Genomic DNA, 17,679 nt, shown 5'->3' with positions numbered 1-17,679 from the left:
AGGACACAGGTATCTGAACTTTTAATGTTAATCTGTAGATGGCAGTGATGCCTAGTGATAGCAGATGATGTTCTCCGTCAGATAAGATCTCTAGTCTAGACACATTTGTAAACAAAATGCATGGTATTTCGAATTGAAATCGTATAATGTGGTGGTGTTTACAAAACAATATATGTTCATTATAATTCAGAATGAAATCTCTGAAAATACTTTGGTGTTGTATTTCAATGCATTATGATTTGTAGCTCTGTGAAATGTGCGTGAAAATGACAGCAACTGGAGCTGTTTTCTAGGACTAGTCAACCTTTTAGCCGTCCCAAAGAGTCTCTCAGTCTTTTTTCTGAGAAGCTGAGCCCAGCACAAAGCCGCCATTGTCAAACTGCTCTCTTAAACCCATCCCAGTTTCTGAAAAAGCCCTCCATTCATCAGCTATACCCAGCAAAAATCACAGGGCCTGGCCCAAAAATCACAGGGCCTGGCCCAAAAATCACAGACTGGAATCTTGTCTGCAGCCCATGAATTTACTGGATTTGTTTAGGGGGTATTTATGCAGGTCCCTAATTCTTACCTTGCCAAGTTTCTGGGACTGACCCAATTCTGTATTGTCACAGAGAGAGATGTGTTTCAAGTGACAGACAGATCACTAGATCAGGGGTCTTTATGTCTAGTCTTCACAGCGCCCCATCTTCTCATGCATTGAAATTAACTTTTATCACATGAAGTAGTGTGTAATTATGTATGCCACCGTTATATATGCCAAAAGCACCCTTTTTTCATGCCAGCTAGATTGACCAACTTTTACATTACATAGTAAAACCTGTGTATTTACCTATAATAGGTAGGCCAATGCAGATAGTAAAACCTGTGTATTTACCTATAATAGGTAGGCCAATGCAGATAGTAAAACCTGTGTATTTACCTGTAATATGTAGGTCAATGCAGATATAGCTAACTGGGTTTGAACTCGGGTCACCTGGTCACCACTGTGTTAGCCCACTGAGCTCAAGTCTAAACATTAGCTCAGGGAGCTCATGCAAGACTTAAGGTCTCATGCAAGGTTACTCATCATGTGAGGGTGGTTCTCCAAAAAAATCTATAGAGTATTCATCACTTTTCCTCCCACCGTATACACTTTAAAAAAAGGAGTGGATCAATATATTTTTTTACAAGCAGCAAAACACAGTCATAACATATATCTGATACATTGTGATTATAGACAAAGAGATAGAAAGATAGAGAGAGAGCAAGAGAGAGAGATAGTATGTGTGTGTGTGTGTGTGTGTGTGTGTGTGTGTGTGCGTGTAAAATAAAAATGTATTGGTCACATGCACAGAATACAACAGGTGTTGACTTTACTGTGAAATGCTTACTTATGAGCCCATTCACAACAATGCAGAGTTAAAAAGTAAGAAAAAAACTTGCTAAATAAATGTAAATAATAAGGAAATAGTAACGTGATAAAATAACAACGAGGATATATACAAGGAGTACCAGTACCAAGTCATTGTGCAGGGGTACAAGGTAGTTGAGGTAATTGAGGTAATACAGTTTGTAGGTAGAGGTAAAAGTGACTAGGCAATCATGATATAAAATAATCAGAGTAGCAGCAGCATCATGCAGCATCTTATGTGAAAGTGTGTGTTGTTGTTTTTTTTTACGTTGATACTGGTACTGTAGGGTACCTGTGATGTAACCAAGCCCAACCAGTTTGGGTTAGTGTTGTCTCATCAAACTATTCAAAGTAAGCTATCAAAGTATGTTATGGCACTTCTCAAGTGCATGAGAAACTTATCCACCTATTATTTCCCAGAGAGTGTCACAGCTTGAAGGAGAATTGAGAAACATTGGCACATCTCAAAAACCGTAAAACAGAGCATTTAGCTCACTGTAAACAACTTAGGGAGGAAGAAAATTATTGATTTTAATAGAGGACTGAAATACTGAAATATGACTTCACGGCATCACAGCAGTTGTGGCAGACGCCTCTCGGGGCTGGGTAGAAATAAAACCAGTCACAGTCGACACACAGTAAAGCAATATATTCCTCACCATTCAACCTGTCAATCAGGATTAATGGTCTTTAAAAAAAAACTCCCTTCAGATCGCAGGTCTGTTTTTTTCAACACTGCGGGGACGGGTAGTCAGAGCGCTATAAAGTAAGCTATCGGAGTCAGAGGCGGTAACGGCCAAGGATAGGAACACAACACACTTGTTGTGTAGACGATTCAGTAGCGCATGCCTTCGGAGACACTCTCGCCTTCTTTAGGATAGTTGAAAAGTAACAGCGGACTACCGGTGTAATATGGTCATTAGTCAAAAATAATAGTTTGCCAATAAACTGAATAATCGATAAACATGCCAGAGCTCCGTATATTGACGCATTTCTGAGCTTGGGACATAATAGCCTAAATGTTATGAAACATTGACTTCAAGTGCTGCAGTTGGCTAGTTTGAGTTTGGTTTTAACCAGATATTTACCTAAAATCCGCTCTGCCAAGGACATCACGATTGGAGGATATCAAACTTATATCAAACTGTTTGTGTTCGAAAAATTCAGAGCATTTAGGTTACTGTAAGAAGAAGGAACATGGATTTTAAGTGTTTGAGCTGTATAGTGTTTTTCCCCATACACATTGTCTACTACATATTGAAAGCAAGTGTGTACTTAATTTTACCAAGTAGACGAAGAACCCTGATCAAGGAGGTGGTCCTGATCACAGGCGGGGGACGAGGTATCGGTCGTCACCTGGCTCAGGAGTTTGCCAAGCAGGGTGCTAAAAAGGTAAATAAAACACATGCATGCGTTTAGTTTTTGCACTTTATGAATTGTATTATGCAACTTGTTGAGCATCAAACGTGATTAGGTTCACTCAACCTTGAGTAACTCCTAAAATAGACCTGTGCATGTTTTCATATCTTTTGAATTAGTACGCTCATTGATTAGGCTACATGGTTATAACGATAGCTGAGTTGATACCCTGTAGCCAACCTCTGAGCGATACCAAGTATTTTTTATGCACACTTCTTTACATAACTATTATTTGTATTGACGTATCCCGTATCCTCCTTAACCTCAATTTTGGCACAACAGACTATTATTTACAATGACTGGCCAAACCCTGACGATGCTGGGCCAATTGTTTCGGACTCCCAATCACGGCCGGTTGTAATACAGCCTGGATTTGAACCAGGGTGTCTGTAGTGACACCTCTAAACACAGAGATGCAGTGCCTTAGACCGCTGCGCCACTCAGGAGTAGGTCTGCAGAAGGGCAAAAGTCTCCCTCTGACCATTTGACCGCTGACGTATTATAGTGACTCACGGAATGATTTCTGTTCAGCCAAAGCTCAGAAAAAGGAGTTATGGCTTAACATTGATATTGGATGAGATCAAGCATCATTAATGTCCAGAATAAAGATTTATTGTTGATGACTGCCAACAGGAGTGACCTTGATCAAGTGATAACATATCACTTCTATGGAATTGGGATTAACTTTTTCAACTTTCTGAAGAAACATGTTTAAAAGCTAATCACTTTATCCTCACAGGAGAAATGTTGTAGTCCTGCTGGGATTAGCAGAAAAACACTAACTGTGCCAAGTGCCTACACAAGACTTGATTCAGATGTGGTTTTCAAGCAAACCAGCAAGGCAGAAACTTAACTTAACCTTAACCACACTGCTAACCATAATTCCTAAACCTAACCATAATTTAAGACCAAAAACACATTTTTGTTTTCATGAATTTTTACAATATAGCCAATTTTGACTTAGCAGCTGGCCTATCAAAGAAGAATTTCGCCCAGTTCTGCCTCCAGGACAAGACACATGACAATAAACGTCAACCTGCTACCTTACACTGAGTTTATTATTGAGGTGAAATTAAGCCCACAGAGGAAAATGGCATGTTTCAGCTGCCTCACCCATCCAAAACATGCATCCGTCAGCCAAAGCTCTTATAAATAACCTGTTCCCACCCTCCTCCTTAACAAGAAACAGTCACTTATGCTTGAAATGCCCCAGTGACTACATTGACAGTCCCCGCCAGGCCGCCACTACTGGTCGGACTACCCACTATTCCAATTACAATACAAACATTACACAGCTGAGTGCATAGTGAGCCACCATAGTGTTCTGTTAGCTCTGAATTGTAATGGACAGAGTCTCAGACACACAGATGGAGACATAAGCATTATAACAATGATTCCATGTGAATACCACCAATCCACCCCACTTTATTTGTTTCATTATTTTTTTTACAAATTATTAAATAGCTAGTTGTATTTTCACCGATGCAACTTAGAGGAATAATTATAGCTTTATGAATTGTCAGATGGAGCACCACATGTAGCAGCTTTTGCATATCCTAAAATTATGTGTCCAAGCTAAAATATCCCATTTTAACTTTAAGTGCTTTGGCCTTGCTCTTCATCCTTCCATCAACATCTCCTCAGGGAACAACCCACAAAAAACTGTGGCATTTAAAAGCTATAATTTGCAGCTGCACAACAAAGGAAGTCACCATTCTTGTCAGGACCCCATTGTTGGGTATTATCAAGGTGTGAAGGCTTTGAAAACAACACCTGCACTAATGTGCCTCACAATCACTCCCTGCCTAAGATATGCTAAAAAGAAGTAGGACATTCATCACAAATAACCTCTAGGAAAGACTTTACCCCAGTTTGAGGTCCATTGTGATTGGCAGACGGAATTTCTCTATTCTCTCTAGTAGCTTTGGTGCTTTCACGGTAGGGAGTGCACTAGCCACAGCATTGATGAAAGAATGATGTGAGGTGAAAAGGAGAGACTGGTGAGAGGGGGATAGAGGGAGGTGAGAGGGGGAGTGAGGCCTTGTGTGTGTCGTCAAAAGAGCCGTTACAGAGTGAAGCACTAAAACAATAAACCACAGCAACTTTACAAAAGCTGAGCACCCAAGTTCAGAGAACAGAGAAAGAGGGAGGGGGCCTCTAGCACAACCACAATAAATGTTTCAGAGGTTGAAGCAACATATTCACACATGCTCTCAATGTACCCTATGCAATTCAAGTATATTCCACTGGCATCCCAAAATCCAAAATCCCCTTGGTTAAAAATGTCAGCATGTAGAATTTAATAAGGTACTTAGTTGTGCATTTTGTTTTTGCGACTCAATTTGTGGATCATAATATTTTGAACATGTGGAGAAGAAAGTACAATTGAAGATAGTAAGAGATATTGGCATCGTTCTCAGCCCGGCTACTCATTAGGAGAACTGGGAACATATGCCTCTACCCAGGTTGATAGTGGCTTTACACATTGGCAAGCTCTATTGTGTGTGTGTGTGTGTGTGTGTGTGTGTGTGTGTGTGTGTGTGGATGGGTGGGTGTGTGTGGAGGCGGGAAGCACACTGTTCCCAGCTGGGTATTGCCCTGCAACTGACCCTGTTGTCTCCGCACTAATTAGACAGCGGTAGGGCAGGCGACTGCCTCCTGAACTCCCTGTTTCCCCTCCCTGTTAGCCCCTATCCCCTACAACTGGTGTGAAGAAGAGGGTTCGTGCCCATCCTTGAACCCATTTTTTCCCTTGTGAAATATTATTGCGTTCTGTTGTAGGGATGTGGATGAGGTCCACCACATCACCAGCTCATCATCATTGCACCCTGATACACCAACACTTGGCGATTTGCAAGACTTAATGTCTTGAATAAATCATGTCCTTGAACAGACCATCAATTTTACACAATTGGTGAATGTTTAATCTAGTCAGATATGGCACCTCAGACAGAGTAATCACTGGTTTATCAGAGATACTTAGTCACTCGATGTGAGGGAATTTAGAATTCGTTTTCCGTAACACTTAGGCATTCTAAGCTGATAGCTCTAGATTTGGCCAGCCTTTGTTTATCCTGAAGCCCCAGTGTGTTGGGACTGGCAGATAAGCATAATGAATTAAATAACAGGAGAGCACAGGGTGAGTGGTGATTTTTAATGAGAAATGTCAGGTTTGTTTGTTAGGATGAAATCCTATTAAAGGCTTTCAGTAATTTACCTAGACCCATCCGTTCACCTCTGCTGATTACTTAAATGGGCTGGCAAACGAAGCAAACAAAAAAGCAATCTAAAGAAACTCAAACAAAGACCCATCCAGTGGAAAGCCAAACATTTTTTACTCTTGGAACTTGATCAAAACTGCATATCATGCAGATTGTGACCCTCCCGTATCTCCCCCAAAGCAAACATTTAGCTTTACAGTTTTAATGCTCCCATTATGCAAGTAAACATAAGTCCATAGGGACTAGCATCATTACACATTGATGTGATCTGAATACACTGTCACAGACAGCTGCCCTAGATGTAGGGTTGCAGTAAAACAAGACAGATAGCGGCAAAACCTTTGGCAAGCTAGCTAAGCATGTTTAAGATGTTGAGATATACATTTACTATCCTCCTATTCATTCCTAAATAAATGAGTGGCTATAGCCTGGCTGTCTCTGTACTCTTCTCCATCAGGACAAGGATGTCACTGTGACCTCTGCTTGTGTTTGTTATCTTCCTTATCTACATGTAGAATTAAGATTTGTTTGTATTCACACAATATTGTGTGCACGCACACACACACACACACACACACACACACACACACACACAGGATCACTTTCCAGAGGACTTTCTGCAAAAATATTAACCTTGGTCACTGGCAACCAGCCAAGCCCTACACTGGCCCCATCAGCACTTCACACACAAACTGTTTTCAGACTCCCTGACCAGAAATGACTGGGTTCATCTGCCCAACAGGCCGTGTAATCTCTTTGAGAATGTGTGTTTGAGAGATGAGGAGGGCTCACCCCCTGATTTCATTACCTTTCCCTGACCCCAAAGACTGACGGATCTAATTGCCCAATCGCTGCCCCCCACCTCCATCCTAGTCCATGTTCCCTGCTCAAATGACTGAGCTTAATTTACCCTCTCCAGGCTGATGAAGAGACGTTTCATTCACACTGCAACCCCACCCCCTTAATCTCACTCTGAAACTATTTGTTGCTTCTAAACATGGCCTCTCTGTTCTCTGAATGAAAGGAACATTTCAACCAAATTATCTCATCTCATCCTAGGGCCAAATGCTGCAAACATGAAATGTCTGTACACTTGTTGAGAGCATGTGTCATCGGCATAGTTGTTTGGCTTTGGCTACCCATGAAACGTATTTTAGCCATGTTTTCTCAGGATTTCGACAACAATAAGTGTACAGATAGCTGATTGTTGACTGATTGTTGAAAAGCAAAATATTACTATTCATTCAGCTGAGCTAATTGCTCATATTTTATTCAGAGCATATTACACTATTATGCAATTTTATAACCCTATTTTATAACCCTTGGCTAATGTTTACCCTCTACAGGTGATCCTGTGGGGCCGCACAGAGAAGTGTCTGAAAGAGACATGCGAAGAGATCTCCCAATTTGGAACAGAGTGCCACTACTTCCTGTGCGACGTGGCCAATCGGGAGGACGTTTACAAGCAGGCCAAGGTGGTCAGGGAGAAGGTATGCTATTTAGATCAACTATAAATCCAATTTTTATCCACACATACAAAATATTGTTTGGAGCCAGTGAAACGCTCATGGGTCAATGTTTCTCTCACTGCTGTTACTCCTGTCTACAGAACTGGCAGGGATTCATTGTATTTTAATTCCTCTCCCCATCTGACATACAGTACCAGTCAAACATTTGGACACACCTACTCATTCCAGGGTTTTTCTTAATTTGTACTATTTTCTACATTGTAGAATAATAGTGAAGACATCAGAACTATGAAATAACATAATATGGAATCATGTAGTAAAGAAAAACGTGCTAAACAAATCAATATATATTTTATATCATTCAAAGTAGACTTGATGACAGCTTTGCACACTATTGGCGTTCTCTCATGTCTTTCAATTAACATTTGTGCCATACAGGTTACAAACTAAATGAAAAGAGATTTCTGATGTACCAATTCCATGGCACATGGAGAAAAAAAACTACACGTGATTCAACACTTCGAGTTTTTAATGTAAATTATTATATAAAATTCTTGCCACCAACAGAATGCTATATACAGTGCCTTGCGAAAGTATTCGGCCCCCTTGAACTGTGCGACCTTTTGCCACATTTCAGGCTTCAAACATAAAGATATAAAACTGTATTTTTTTGTGAAGAATCAACAACAAGTGGGACACAATCATGAAGTGGAATGACATTTATTGGATATTTCAAACTTTTTTAACAAATCAAAAACTGAAAAATTGGGCGTGCAAAATTATTCAGCCCCTTTACTTTCAGTGCAGCAAACTCTCTCCAGAAGTTCAGTGAGGATCTCTGAATGATCCAATGTTGACCTAAATGACTAATGATGATAAATACAATCCACCTGTGTGTAATCAAGTCTCCGTATAAATGCACCTGCACTGTGATAGTCTCAGAGGTCCGTTAAAATTGCAGAGAGCATCATGAAGAACAAGGAACACACCAGGCAGGTCCGAGATACTGTTGTGAAGAAGTTTAAAGCCGGATTTGGATACAAAAAGATTTCCCAAGCTTTAAACATCCCAAGGAGCACTGTGCAAGCGATAATATTGAAATGGAAGGAGTATCAGACCACTGCAAATCTACCAAGACCTGGCCGTCCCTCTAAACTTTCAGCTCTTACAAGGAGAATACTGATCAGAGATGCAGCCAAGAGGCCCATGATCACTCTGGATGAACTGCAGAGCTCTACAGCTTAGGTGGGAGACTCTGTCCATAGGACAACAATCAGTCGTATATTGCACAAATCTGGCCTTTATTGAAGAGTGGCAAGAAGAAAGCCATTTCTTAAAGATATCCATAAAAAGTGTTGTTTAAAGTTTGCCACAAGCCACCTGGGAGACACACCAAACATGTGGAAGAAGGTGCTCTGGTCAGATGAAACCAAAATTGAACTTTTTGGCAACAATGCAAAACGTTGTGTTTGGCATATAAGCAACACAGCTCATCACCCTGAACACACCATTCCCACTGTCAAACATGGTGGTGGCAGCATCATGGTTTGGGCCTGCTTTTCTTCAGCAGGGACAGGGAAGATGGTTAAAATTGATGGGAAGATGGATGGAGACAAATACAGGACCATTCTGGAAGAAAACCTGATGGAGTCTGCAAAAGACCTGAGACTGGGACGGAGATTTGTCTTCCAACAAGACAATGATCCAAAACATAAAGCTAAATCTACAATGGAATGGTTCAAAAATAAACATATCCAGGTGTTAGAATGGCCAAGTCAAAGTCCAGACCTGAATCCAATCGAGAATCTGTGGAAAGAACTGAAAACTTCTGTTCACAAATGCTCTCCATCCAACCTCACTGAGCTCGAGCTGTTTTGCAAGGAGTAATGGGAAAAAAAATCAGTCTCTCGATGTGCAAAACTGATAGAGACATACCCCAAGCGACTTACAGCTGTAATCGCAGCAAAAGGTGGCGCTACAAAGTATTAACTTAAGGGGGTTGAATAATTTTGCACGCCCAATTTTTCAGTTTTTGATTTGTTAAAAAAGTTTGAAATATCCAATAAATGTCGTTCCACTTCATGATTGTGTCCCACTTGTTGTTGATTCTTCACAAAAAAATACAGTTTTATATCTTTATGTTTGAAGCCTGAAATGTGGCAAAAGGTCGCAAAGTTCAAGGGGGCCGAATACTTTCGCAAGGCACTGTATATGGGGCATACAACATTCTCAGCTCTATAGATTTTGCTGCAAAGAGACAGAATCAATAGATCATTTATTCTGGTATTGCCCCTATGTAGCTTGTTTATGGTCACAGGTTAAGGAATGGTTAAAAAATTTGGAAAGCCATAGTCAGTCAATAAATAATACTCATAGGAAAGGTTTTAATTTTTTACCCCTTTTTCTCCACAATTCCGTGGTATCCAATTGGTAGTTACAGTCTTGTCTCATCGCTGCAACTCCCATACGAACTCGGGAGAGACAAAGGTCAAGAGCCATGCGTCCTCCGAAACACGACCCAACCAAGCCGCACTGCTTCTTGACACAATGTCCGCTTAACCTGGAAGCCAGCCACACCAATGTGTCGGAGGAAACACCGTACACCCGGCAACCATGTCAGCTTGCGTGCGTCTGGCCCGCCACATTAGACAGGTTAAAAAATTATATAAAACATCACAGCACAATTGAAATATATATGGCACATGGAAACCAAGCGAGGGTGGTCTATGGTGATAGGTAGGATTGGCTGAGAGTGGCTGAGGGGTGGGATTAAAGCGCTTATGTTTGGTAATGTATTATTTTTATTCAACTACTTTATATAAAAGTAACATGTATATAAAATGTGTATTCAAAATGTGCATGCAAAATATGTATGTAAAATGTATGTACAGTTGAAGTCGAAAGTTTACATACACCTTAGCCAAATACATTTAAACTCAGTTTTTCACAATTCCTAACATTTAATCCAAGTAAAAATGCCCTTTCTTAGGTCAGTTATGATCACCTCTTTATTTTAAGAATGTGAAATGTCAGAATAATAGTAGAGAGAATGATTTATTTCAGCTTTTATTTCTTTCATCACATTCCCAGTGGGTCAGAAGTTTACATACACTCAATTAGTATTTGGTAGCATTGCCTTTAAATTGTTTAACTTGGGTCAAACATTTCAGGTAGCCTTCCACAAGCTTCCCACAATAAATTGGGGGAATTTTTGCCCATTCCCCCTGACAGAGCTGGTGTAACTGTGTCAGGTTTGTAGGCCTCCTTGCTCGTACTCGCTTTTTTTCAGTTCTGTACACAAATTGTCTATAGGATTGAGGTCAGGGCTTTGTGATGGCCACTCCAATTCATTGACTTTGTTGTCCTTAGGCCATTTTGCCACAACTTTGGAAGTATACTTGGGGTCATTGTCCATTTGGAAGACCCATTTGCGACCAAGCTTTAACTTCCTGACTGATGTCTTGGGATGTTGCCTCAATATATCATCATAATTTTCCTACCTCATGATGCCATCTATTTTGTGAAGTGCACCAGTCCCTCCTGCAGCAAAGCACCCCCACAACATGATGCTGCCACCCCCGTGCTTCGCGGTTGGGATGGTGTTCTTCGGCTTGCAAGAATCCCCCTTTTTCCTCCAAACATATGGCCATTTTTGTTTCACCAAACCAGAGGACATTTCTCCAAAAATTACGATCTTTGTCCCCATGTTCAATTCCAATCCGTAGTCTGGCTGTTTTATGGAGGTTTTGAAGCAGTGGCTTCTTCCTTGCTGAGCGGCCTTTCAGGTTTTGTCGATATAGGACTAGTTTTTCTGTGGATATAGATACTTTTGTACCTGTTTCCTCCAGCATCTTCACAGGGTCCTTTGCTGTTGATCTGTGATTGATTTGCACTTTTCGCATCAAAGTACATTCGTCTCTAGGAGACCGAACGTGTCTCCTTCCTGAGCGGTATGATGGCTGCATGGTCCCATGGTGTTTATACTTATGTTATATTGTTTGTACAGATGAACGTGGTACATTCAGGCATTTGGAATTGCTCCCAAGGATGAACCAGACTTGTGGAGGTCTACTATTTTTGTGGCTGATTTCTATTGATTTTCCCATGATGTCAAGCAAAGAGGCACTGAGTTTGAAGGTAGTCCTTGAAATACATACACAGGTACACCTCCAATTGACTCAAATGATGTCAATTAGCCTACCAAAAGGTTCTAAAGACATGACATCGATGTCCTAGCTGACTTGCCAAAACTATAGTTTGTTAACAATAAATTTGTGGAGTGGTTGAAAAATGAGTTTTAATGACTCCAACCTAAGTGTATGTAAACTTCCGACTTCAACTGTATATGTAGCAGAAAAGCTGTAAAAAAACGAAAAGATATTTGCCTTGTTAAAAGTTCATTTGTGGAATTTCTTTGCTTAATGCATTTCAGCCAATCAGTTGTGTTGTGACAAGGTAAGGGGGTATACAGAAGATAGCCCTATTTGGTCAAAGACAAAATCCATATTATGGCAAGAACAGTTCAAATAAGCAAAAAAAACGACAGTCCATCATTACTTTAAAACATCAAGGTCAGTCAATCTGAAAAATTTCAAAAACTTTGAAAGTTTCTTCAAGTGCAGTCGCCAAAACCATCAAGCGCTATGATGAATCTGGCTCTCATGAGGACCGCCACAGGAAAATAAGATTGCTGCAAAGAAACCACTACTAAAGGACACCAATAAAAAGAAAATATGTGCTTTGGCCAAGAAACATGAGCAATGGACATTAAAAGGTGGAAATGTGTCCTTTGGACTGATGAGTCCAAATTTGAGATTTTTGATTCCAACCGCCGTGTCTTTGTGAGACGCAGAGTAGGTGAGCGGATGATCTCCGAATATGTGGTTCCCACCGTAAAGCATTGAAGAGGTGGTGTGCGGGTGTTTTGCTAGTGACACTGTCTGTGATTTATTCAAGGCACACTTAACCAGCATGGCTATCACAGCATTTTTAAACCATACGCCATCCCATCTGGTTTGTGCGTAGTGGGACTATCATTTTGTTTTTTGACAGGACAATGACCCAAATACACCTCCAGGCTGTGTAAGGGTTATTTGACCAAGAAGGAGAGTGAGGGAGTGCTGCATCAGATGACCTGGCCTCCGCAATCACCCGACCTCAACCCAATTGAGATGGTGTGGGATGAGTTGGATCACAGAGTGATTGAAAAGCAGCCAACAAGTGCTCAGCATATGTGGGATCTCCTTCCAGGCTTTTGGAAAAGCATTCCTCATGAAGCTGATTGAGAGAATGCCAAGCGTGTGCAAAGCTGTAATCAAGGAAAACGGTGGCTACTTTGAGAATCTCAAATATAAAATATATTTTGATTTGTTTAGCACTTTTTTGCTGACTAAATGGTTCCACATGTGTTTTTTCATAGTTTCGATATCTTCACTATTATTCTACACTGTAGAAAAAAGTAGAAATTATGAAAAACCCTTGAGAATGAGTAGGCGTGTCCAAACTTTTGACTGGTACTGTATGATTCACCTCAATTACAATGTCAAGATGTCAATGTCAATATAAGAATATGACGGTCAGCTCTACCACATAACTTCACATGAAAAGAAAGTAGGTAGAAAAAAGTGGATAAATCCTCTTAATAAAAAAACATCAGTTTTGTTTCTGACATTTGTTTTGTTATTAATTTTACAGGTGGGAGACGTTACGATCCTGGTGAATAATGCTGCAGTGGTCCATGGGAAAAGTCTGATGGACAGCGACGATGACTGTCTTTTGAAATCTCAACATATCAACACAATGGGACAGTTCTGGGTAAGTGTTGTGAAGGTTTAGGAAGAGAGGTGCGTGCTTCCTTACAGTTAGATCAAACTTATCATTCTCCAAAAGTGCTTTTATTGGCCAATGTCCCTTCGTGTCAGTCTCAGGTTAATTTACAGGAGTGTTGGGGTATTTCCAAATTATAGGCTTACTGCTTCAGCCCCTAGGTAGAACATCAGAGGGCCTCTGAAACCTATAGCAGTCTCTGTTTGAATAGAGATCAAACTTTCAGGTTGCATAAATGCAATCATCAGCTAAAAAAAATGTGAAACTCAATATGTGGCTCCACTTGGGCCTGTTTCCTCTGTGTGTCTCTTTTTCATGTATATAACTGTACATTTTCCCCAATGCCCCCTCCCACCCCCCCACCCCCCCTTCTTCTCCCTCATCCAGACTACAAAGGCCTTCCTGCCACGGATGCTGGAGCTCCAGCACGGCCATGTGGTCTGTATAAACTCCATCCTGTCCCAGTCGCCCATCCCTGGGGCCATCGACTACTGTACCTCCAAGGCCTCCTCCCTGGCCTTCATGGAGAGCCTGACTCTGGGCCTGCTGGACTGTCCCGGAGTGGGCTGCACCACCGTGCTCCCCTTCCACACCAACACTGAGATGTTCCAGGGCATGAGAGTTAGGTGAGCAAGCCTACGACATGGTTCTTCACAATCTAGTTTAGATTACACCACCACTACTGCTATGCACCATTTTCTACATGCATGTATTGTAGTTACTGTAAAGCTAATATCTCTGGGTTTTCTGGTCCTGTAGGTTTCCAGCGCTCTTCCCTCCCCTCAAGCCAGAGACAGTTGCTGAAAGGACTGTGGATGCAGTCAGAACTAACACAGCCTACGTTTACATGCCCTGGACCATGCATGCTCTCGTTGTCCTCAAAAGGTAATGTCTCATATAATTTTGGCCTATTTAAAGTACATACAGTTGAAGTCAGAAGGTTACATACACTTAGGTTTGTGTCCTTAAAACTTGTTTTACAACCACTCCCCAAATTTCTTGTTAACAAACTATAGTTTTGGCAAGTTGGTTAGGACATCTACTTTGTGCATGACACAAGTAATTTTTCCAACAATTGTTTACAGACAGATTATTTCACTTATAACTCACTGTATCACAATTCCAATGGGTCAGAAGTTTACATACACTAAGTTGACTGTGCCTTTAAACAGCTTGGAAAATTCCAGAAAACGATGTCATGGCTTTAGAAGCTTCTGATAGGCTAATTGACATCATTTGAGTCAATTGGAGGTGTACCTGTGGATGTATTTCAAGGCTTACCTTCAAACTCAGTGCCTCTTTGCTTGACATCATGGGAAAATCAAAAGAAATCAGCCAAGACCTCAGCCAAAAAACTCCACAAGTCTGGTTCATTCTTAGGAGCAATTTCCAAACGCCTGAAGGTACCACGTTCATCTGTACAAACAATAGTACACAAGTATAAACACCATGGGACCACACAGCCGTCATACTGCTCAGGAAGGAGACGCTTTCTGTGTCCTAGAGATGAACGTACTTTGGTGCGAAAAGTGCAAATCAATCCCAGAACAACAGCAAAGGACCTTGTGAAGATGCTAGAGGAAACAGGTACAAAAGTATCTATATCCACAGTAAAACGAGTCCTATATCGACATAACCTGAAAGGCCGCTCAGCAAGGAAGAAGCCACTGCTCCAATACCGCCATAAAACAGCCAGACTACGGATTGCAACTGCACATGGACAAAGATCGCACTTTTTGGAGAAATGTCCGCTGGTCTATTGAAACAAAAATAGAACTGTTTGGCCATAATGACCATTGTTATGTTTGGATGAAAAAAGGGAAGGCTTGCAAGCCGAAGAACACCAACCCAACCGTGAAGCACGGGGGTGGCAGCATCATGTTGTGGGGGTGCTTTGCCGCAGGAGGGACTGGTGCACTTCACAAAATAGATGGCATCATGAGGTAGGAAAATGATGATGATATATTGAGGCAACATCTCAAGACATCAGTCAGGAAGTTAAAGCTTGGTCGCAAATGGGTCTTCCAAATGGACAATGACCCCAAGCATAATTCCAAATGGCTTAAGGACTACAAAGTCAAGGTATTGGAGTGGCCATCACAAAACCCTGAACTCAATCCTATAGAAAATTTGTGGGCAGAACTGAAAAAAAGCGAGTGCGAGCAAGGAGGCCTACAAACCTGACTCAGTTACACTAGCTCTGTCAGGAGGAATGGGCCAAAATTCACCCATCTTGTTCTGGGAAGCTTGTGGAAGGCTACCTGAAACGTTTGACCCAAGTTAAATAATTTAAAGGCAATGGTACCAAATACTAATTGAGTGTATGTAAACATCTGACCCACTGGGAATGTGATGAAATGAAAGCTGAAATAAATCATTCTCTCTACTATTATTCTGACATTTCACATTCTTAAAATAAAGTGGTGATCCTATCTGACCCGAAGACAGGACATTTTTTACTAGGGTTAAATGTCAGGAATTGTGAAAAACTGAGTTTAAATGTATTTGGCTAAGGTGTATGTAAACTTCCTACTTCAACTGTACATGTCTTTCACTCATATGTAACCTCCTATCTCTTTACTGTCTCTACACCCTAGCTTCATGCCACAAGCTGCTCTTGAAGAGATCCACAAGTTCTCTGGAAGCTATACCTGCATGAATACATTCAAGGGGAGGACATAAAAACAAATTATCCTGAATGTCAATACATATCAGAGGAACCTCACTATGTCTGGAGGATGTTGAAGGGAAGTATCCATGGGCTACAGGACATTGGGAAACAATGGATGCCCTTTGAAAGTATGCAGGAAGGTGTCTTGGAGACTTTAGCGTACTGTATATGGTTGCTCCGACGGGGTAGATTTCACTTACACGCTGCTGGAACTTATCCTGGTCTCTTTCTTGATCTCCTGTGTGTAGTTGGACGGACTAAATACCATTCACACATTGAGCAGAAGCCATGCAAAACTAGTCTGGATAAACAGCAGTTTTTTTTTCAAGTCTGTTTTTTATTATCCTTTGTTTTCTACCAATCATGTGTCTTTGAATGGAATCACATTAATAAATTGATGTTACAGACAACCAAAGTGTCTCTTTGTTCACATAGACTGGCGAATGTCTTGTGAGTCGTCAACACAGCAGAGCTAACCAGATGAAATGATAGAGAATGATAACACAGTTATGCCAAACAGCAAATGAGCAACCTTCATTGGAAGGCAAAACACTGTTAACTTATACATTGTAAAGTAGGTTAGGTCTGGAATCCAATCCAAAACAATGCTATAGTGCGCTTGACATTTTAAATTGTATTTAAGAGCTGCATTGTCGACTTGCCACTCGGATTGAATCACGGCTCAAGTTGTTACATGCTGGAAAAAGGTTATTCATGAAACCATTAGATGTTTTATTGAGTAATCTAAAACATGGTTCAAAAGGCCTTGCAACATGTATTCCTGAGATCATCAAAGATAGCCTGTCCAAATTACAGTATACAGTATGTGGTGTGGGGGAATAACCTGATTTAGAAGAATGACTTTAATGATTAATGAATGGGCCTTGCTTCTGACTTTCACATAGTGTATCATAGCATCAGAGGAAGAATGTACAGTTAGATTTCCACTCCTTGCTATGAGAGATAAACTTCACCCACTTAATGAAGTGATCTATAGTGTACAGATCTAGAGACCCAGAGCTGTGTTGTTGTGACATACTCTATGTCTGAGCACAAGTCAAGGCATGCACACACTAACAGCCCCAGGCCAACCAATAAGAGATGACTGTAAAAACGGGAATAGTGTCTGCCCTTTGGCTGCCAGACAAGGCTCATAAACATTCATTTGAATCCAAGCGAACCATAAATGCCCTCCTGTGCGCTCACAATAGGGCCGCTCATTGTGATCACTAGGTGACCCACACCAGGCTGGATAGAGGGAGAAAGGATGTGCTCTGCTGGGAGAGAACCTTAGCCTCTGTTAAGGGCCTGTTTTTCATTCCCTGAGTGGGCTATAGCTGTTGCGAAAGAGGAGGGAGAAGATAGAGGCATGTTGAGACAGAACTAGGTCGATGAGGGAGCCATGTAGTGCAAGTATGGTGGAAGAGGAGGGCTGAAATGGCTTGAGTCTCACGGGGCAGGTTCAGAACAAGGTTAGCCAAATAGTGGATAAATCAGGAGGGGAGACAGGGGGGGGGGCTTGTAAAGACACACACACTCTCTCTGAGCTTGATGGACCAGGTGGAAGCAGAGGGTTGACTAGGGTTGGGGTGTTGATGCATAGAGAGAGATTGAGAGAATTACAGTACATGTTACACTATTTGATTGACCTCATCCAGAATAACTCTACACTTATGACATTCT

At 41.2% G+C, this 17,679-nt stretch overlaps 1 protein-coding gene across 1 annotated transcript; it reads left to right on the top strand.

Annotated features, from left to right (window-relative positions):
• The first annotated feature begins 2,557 nt into the window (after window positions 1-2,557).
• On the top strand, window positions 2,558-16,411 carry LOC110528002 (short-chain dehydrogenase/reductase 3). Its single transcript, XM_021609763.2, has 6 exons — window positions 2,558-2,782; window positions 7,377-7,520; window positions 13,194-13,313; window positions 13,713-13,951; window positions 14,085-14,210; window positions 15,923-16,411. Exons 1-6 carry the CDS (start codon window positions 2,588-2,590, stop codon window positions 16,005-16,007), a joined length of 909 nt encoding a protein of 302 aa, XP_021465438.2. The 5' UTR covers window positions 2,558-2,587; the 3' UTR covers window positions 16,008-16,411.
• The last annotated feature ends 1,268 nt before the right edge of the window (window positions 16,412-17,679 follow it).

This window comes from Oncorhynchus mykiss, chromosome 7, assembly GCF_013265735.2.
Source record: "Oncorhynchus mykiss isolate Arlee chromosome 7, USDA_OmykA_1.1, whole genome shotgun sequence".
In the NCBI taxonomy this organism is placed as follows: domain Eukaryota; kingdom Metazoa; phylum Chordata; class Actinopteri; order Salmoniformes; family Salmonidae; genus Oncorhynchus; species Oncorhynchus mykiss.
The sequence above is the reverse complement of the archived record's forward strand: the minus strand, read 5'-3'. Positions and strand labels throughout refer to the sequence as shown.

Bases quoted from the DNA above. Each gene is read 5' to 3' on its own strand.
- LOC110528002 (XM_021609763.2), top strand. From the start codon at position 2,588: ATGGATTTTAAGTGTTTGAGCTGTATAGTGTTTTTCCCCATACACATT. The intron at 2,783-7,376 runs GTAAATAAAACA...TACCCTCTACAG, and splicing joins CCAAGCAGGGTGCTAAAAAG to GTGATCCTGTGGGGCCGCAC. The intron at 7,521-13,193 runs GTATGCTATTTA...TTAATTTTACAG, and splicing joins CCAAGGTGGTCAGGGAGAAG to GTGGGAGACGTTACGATCCT.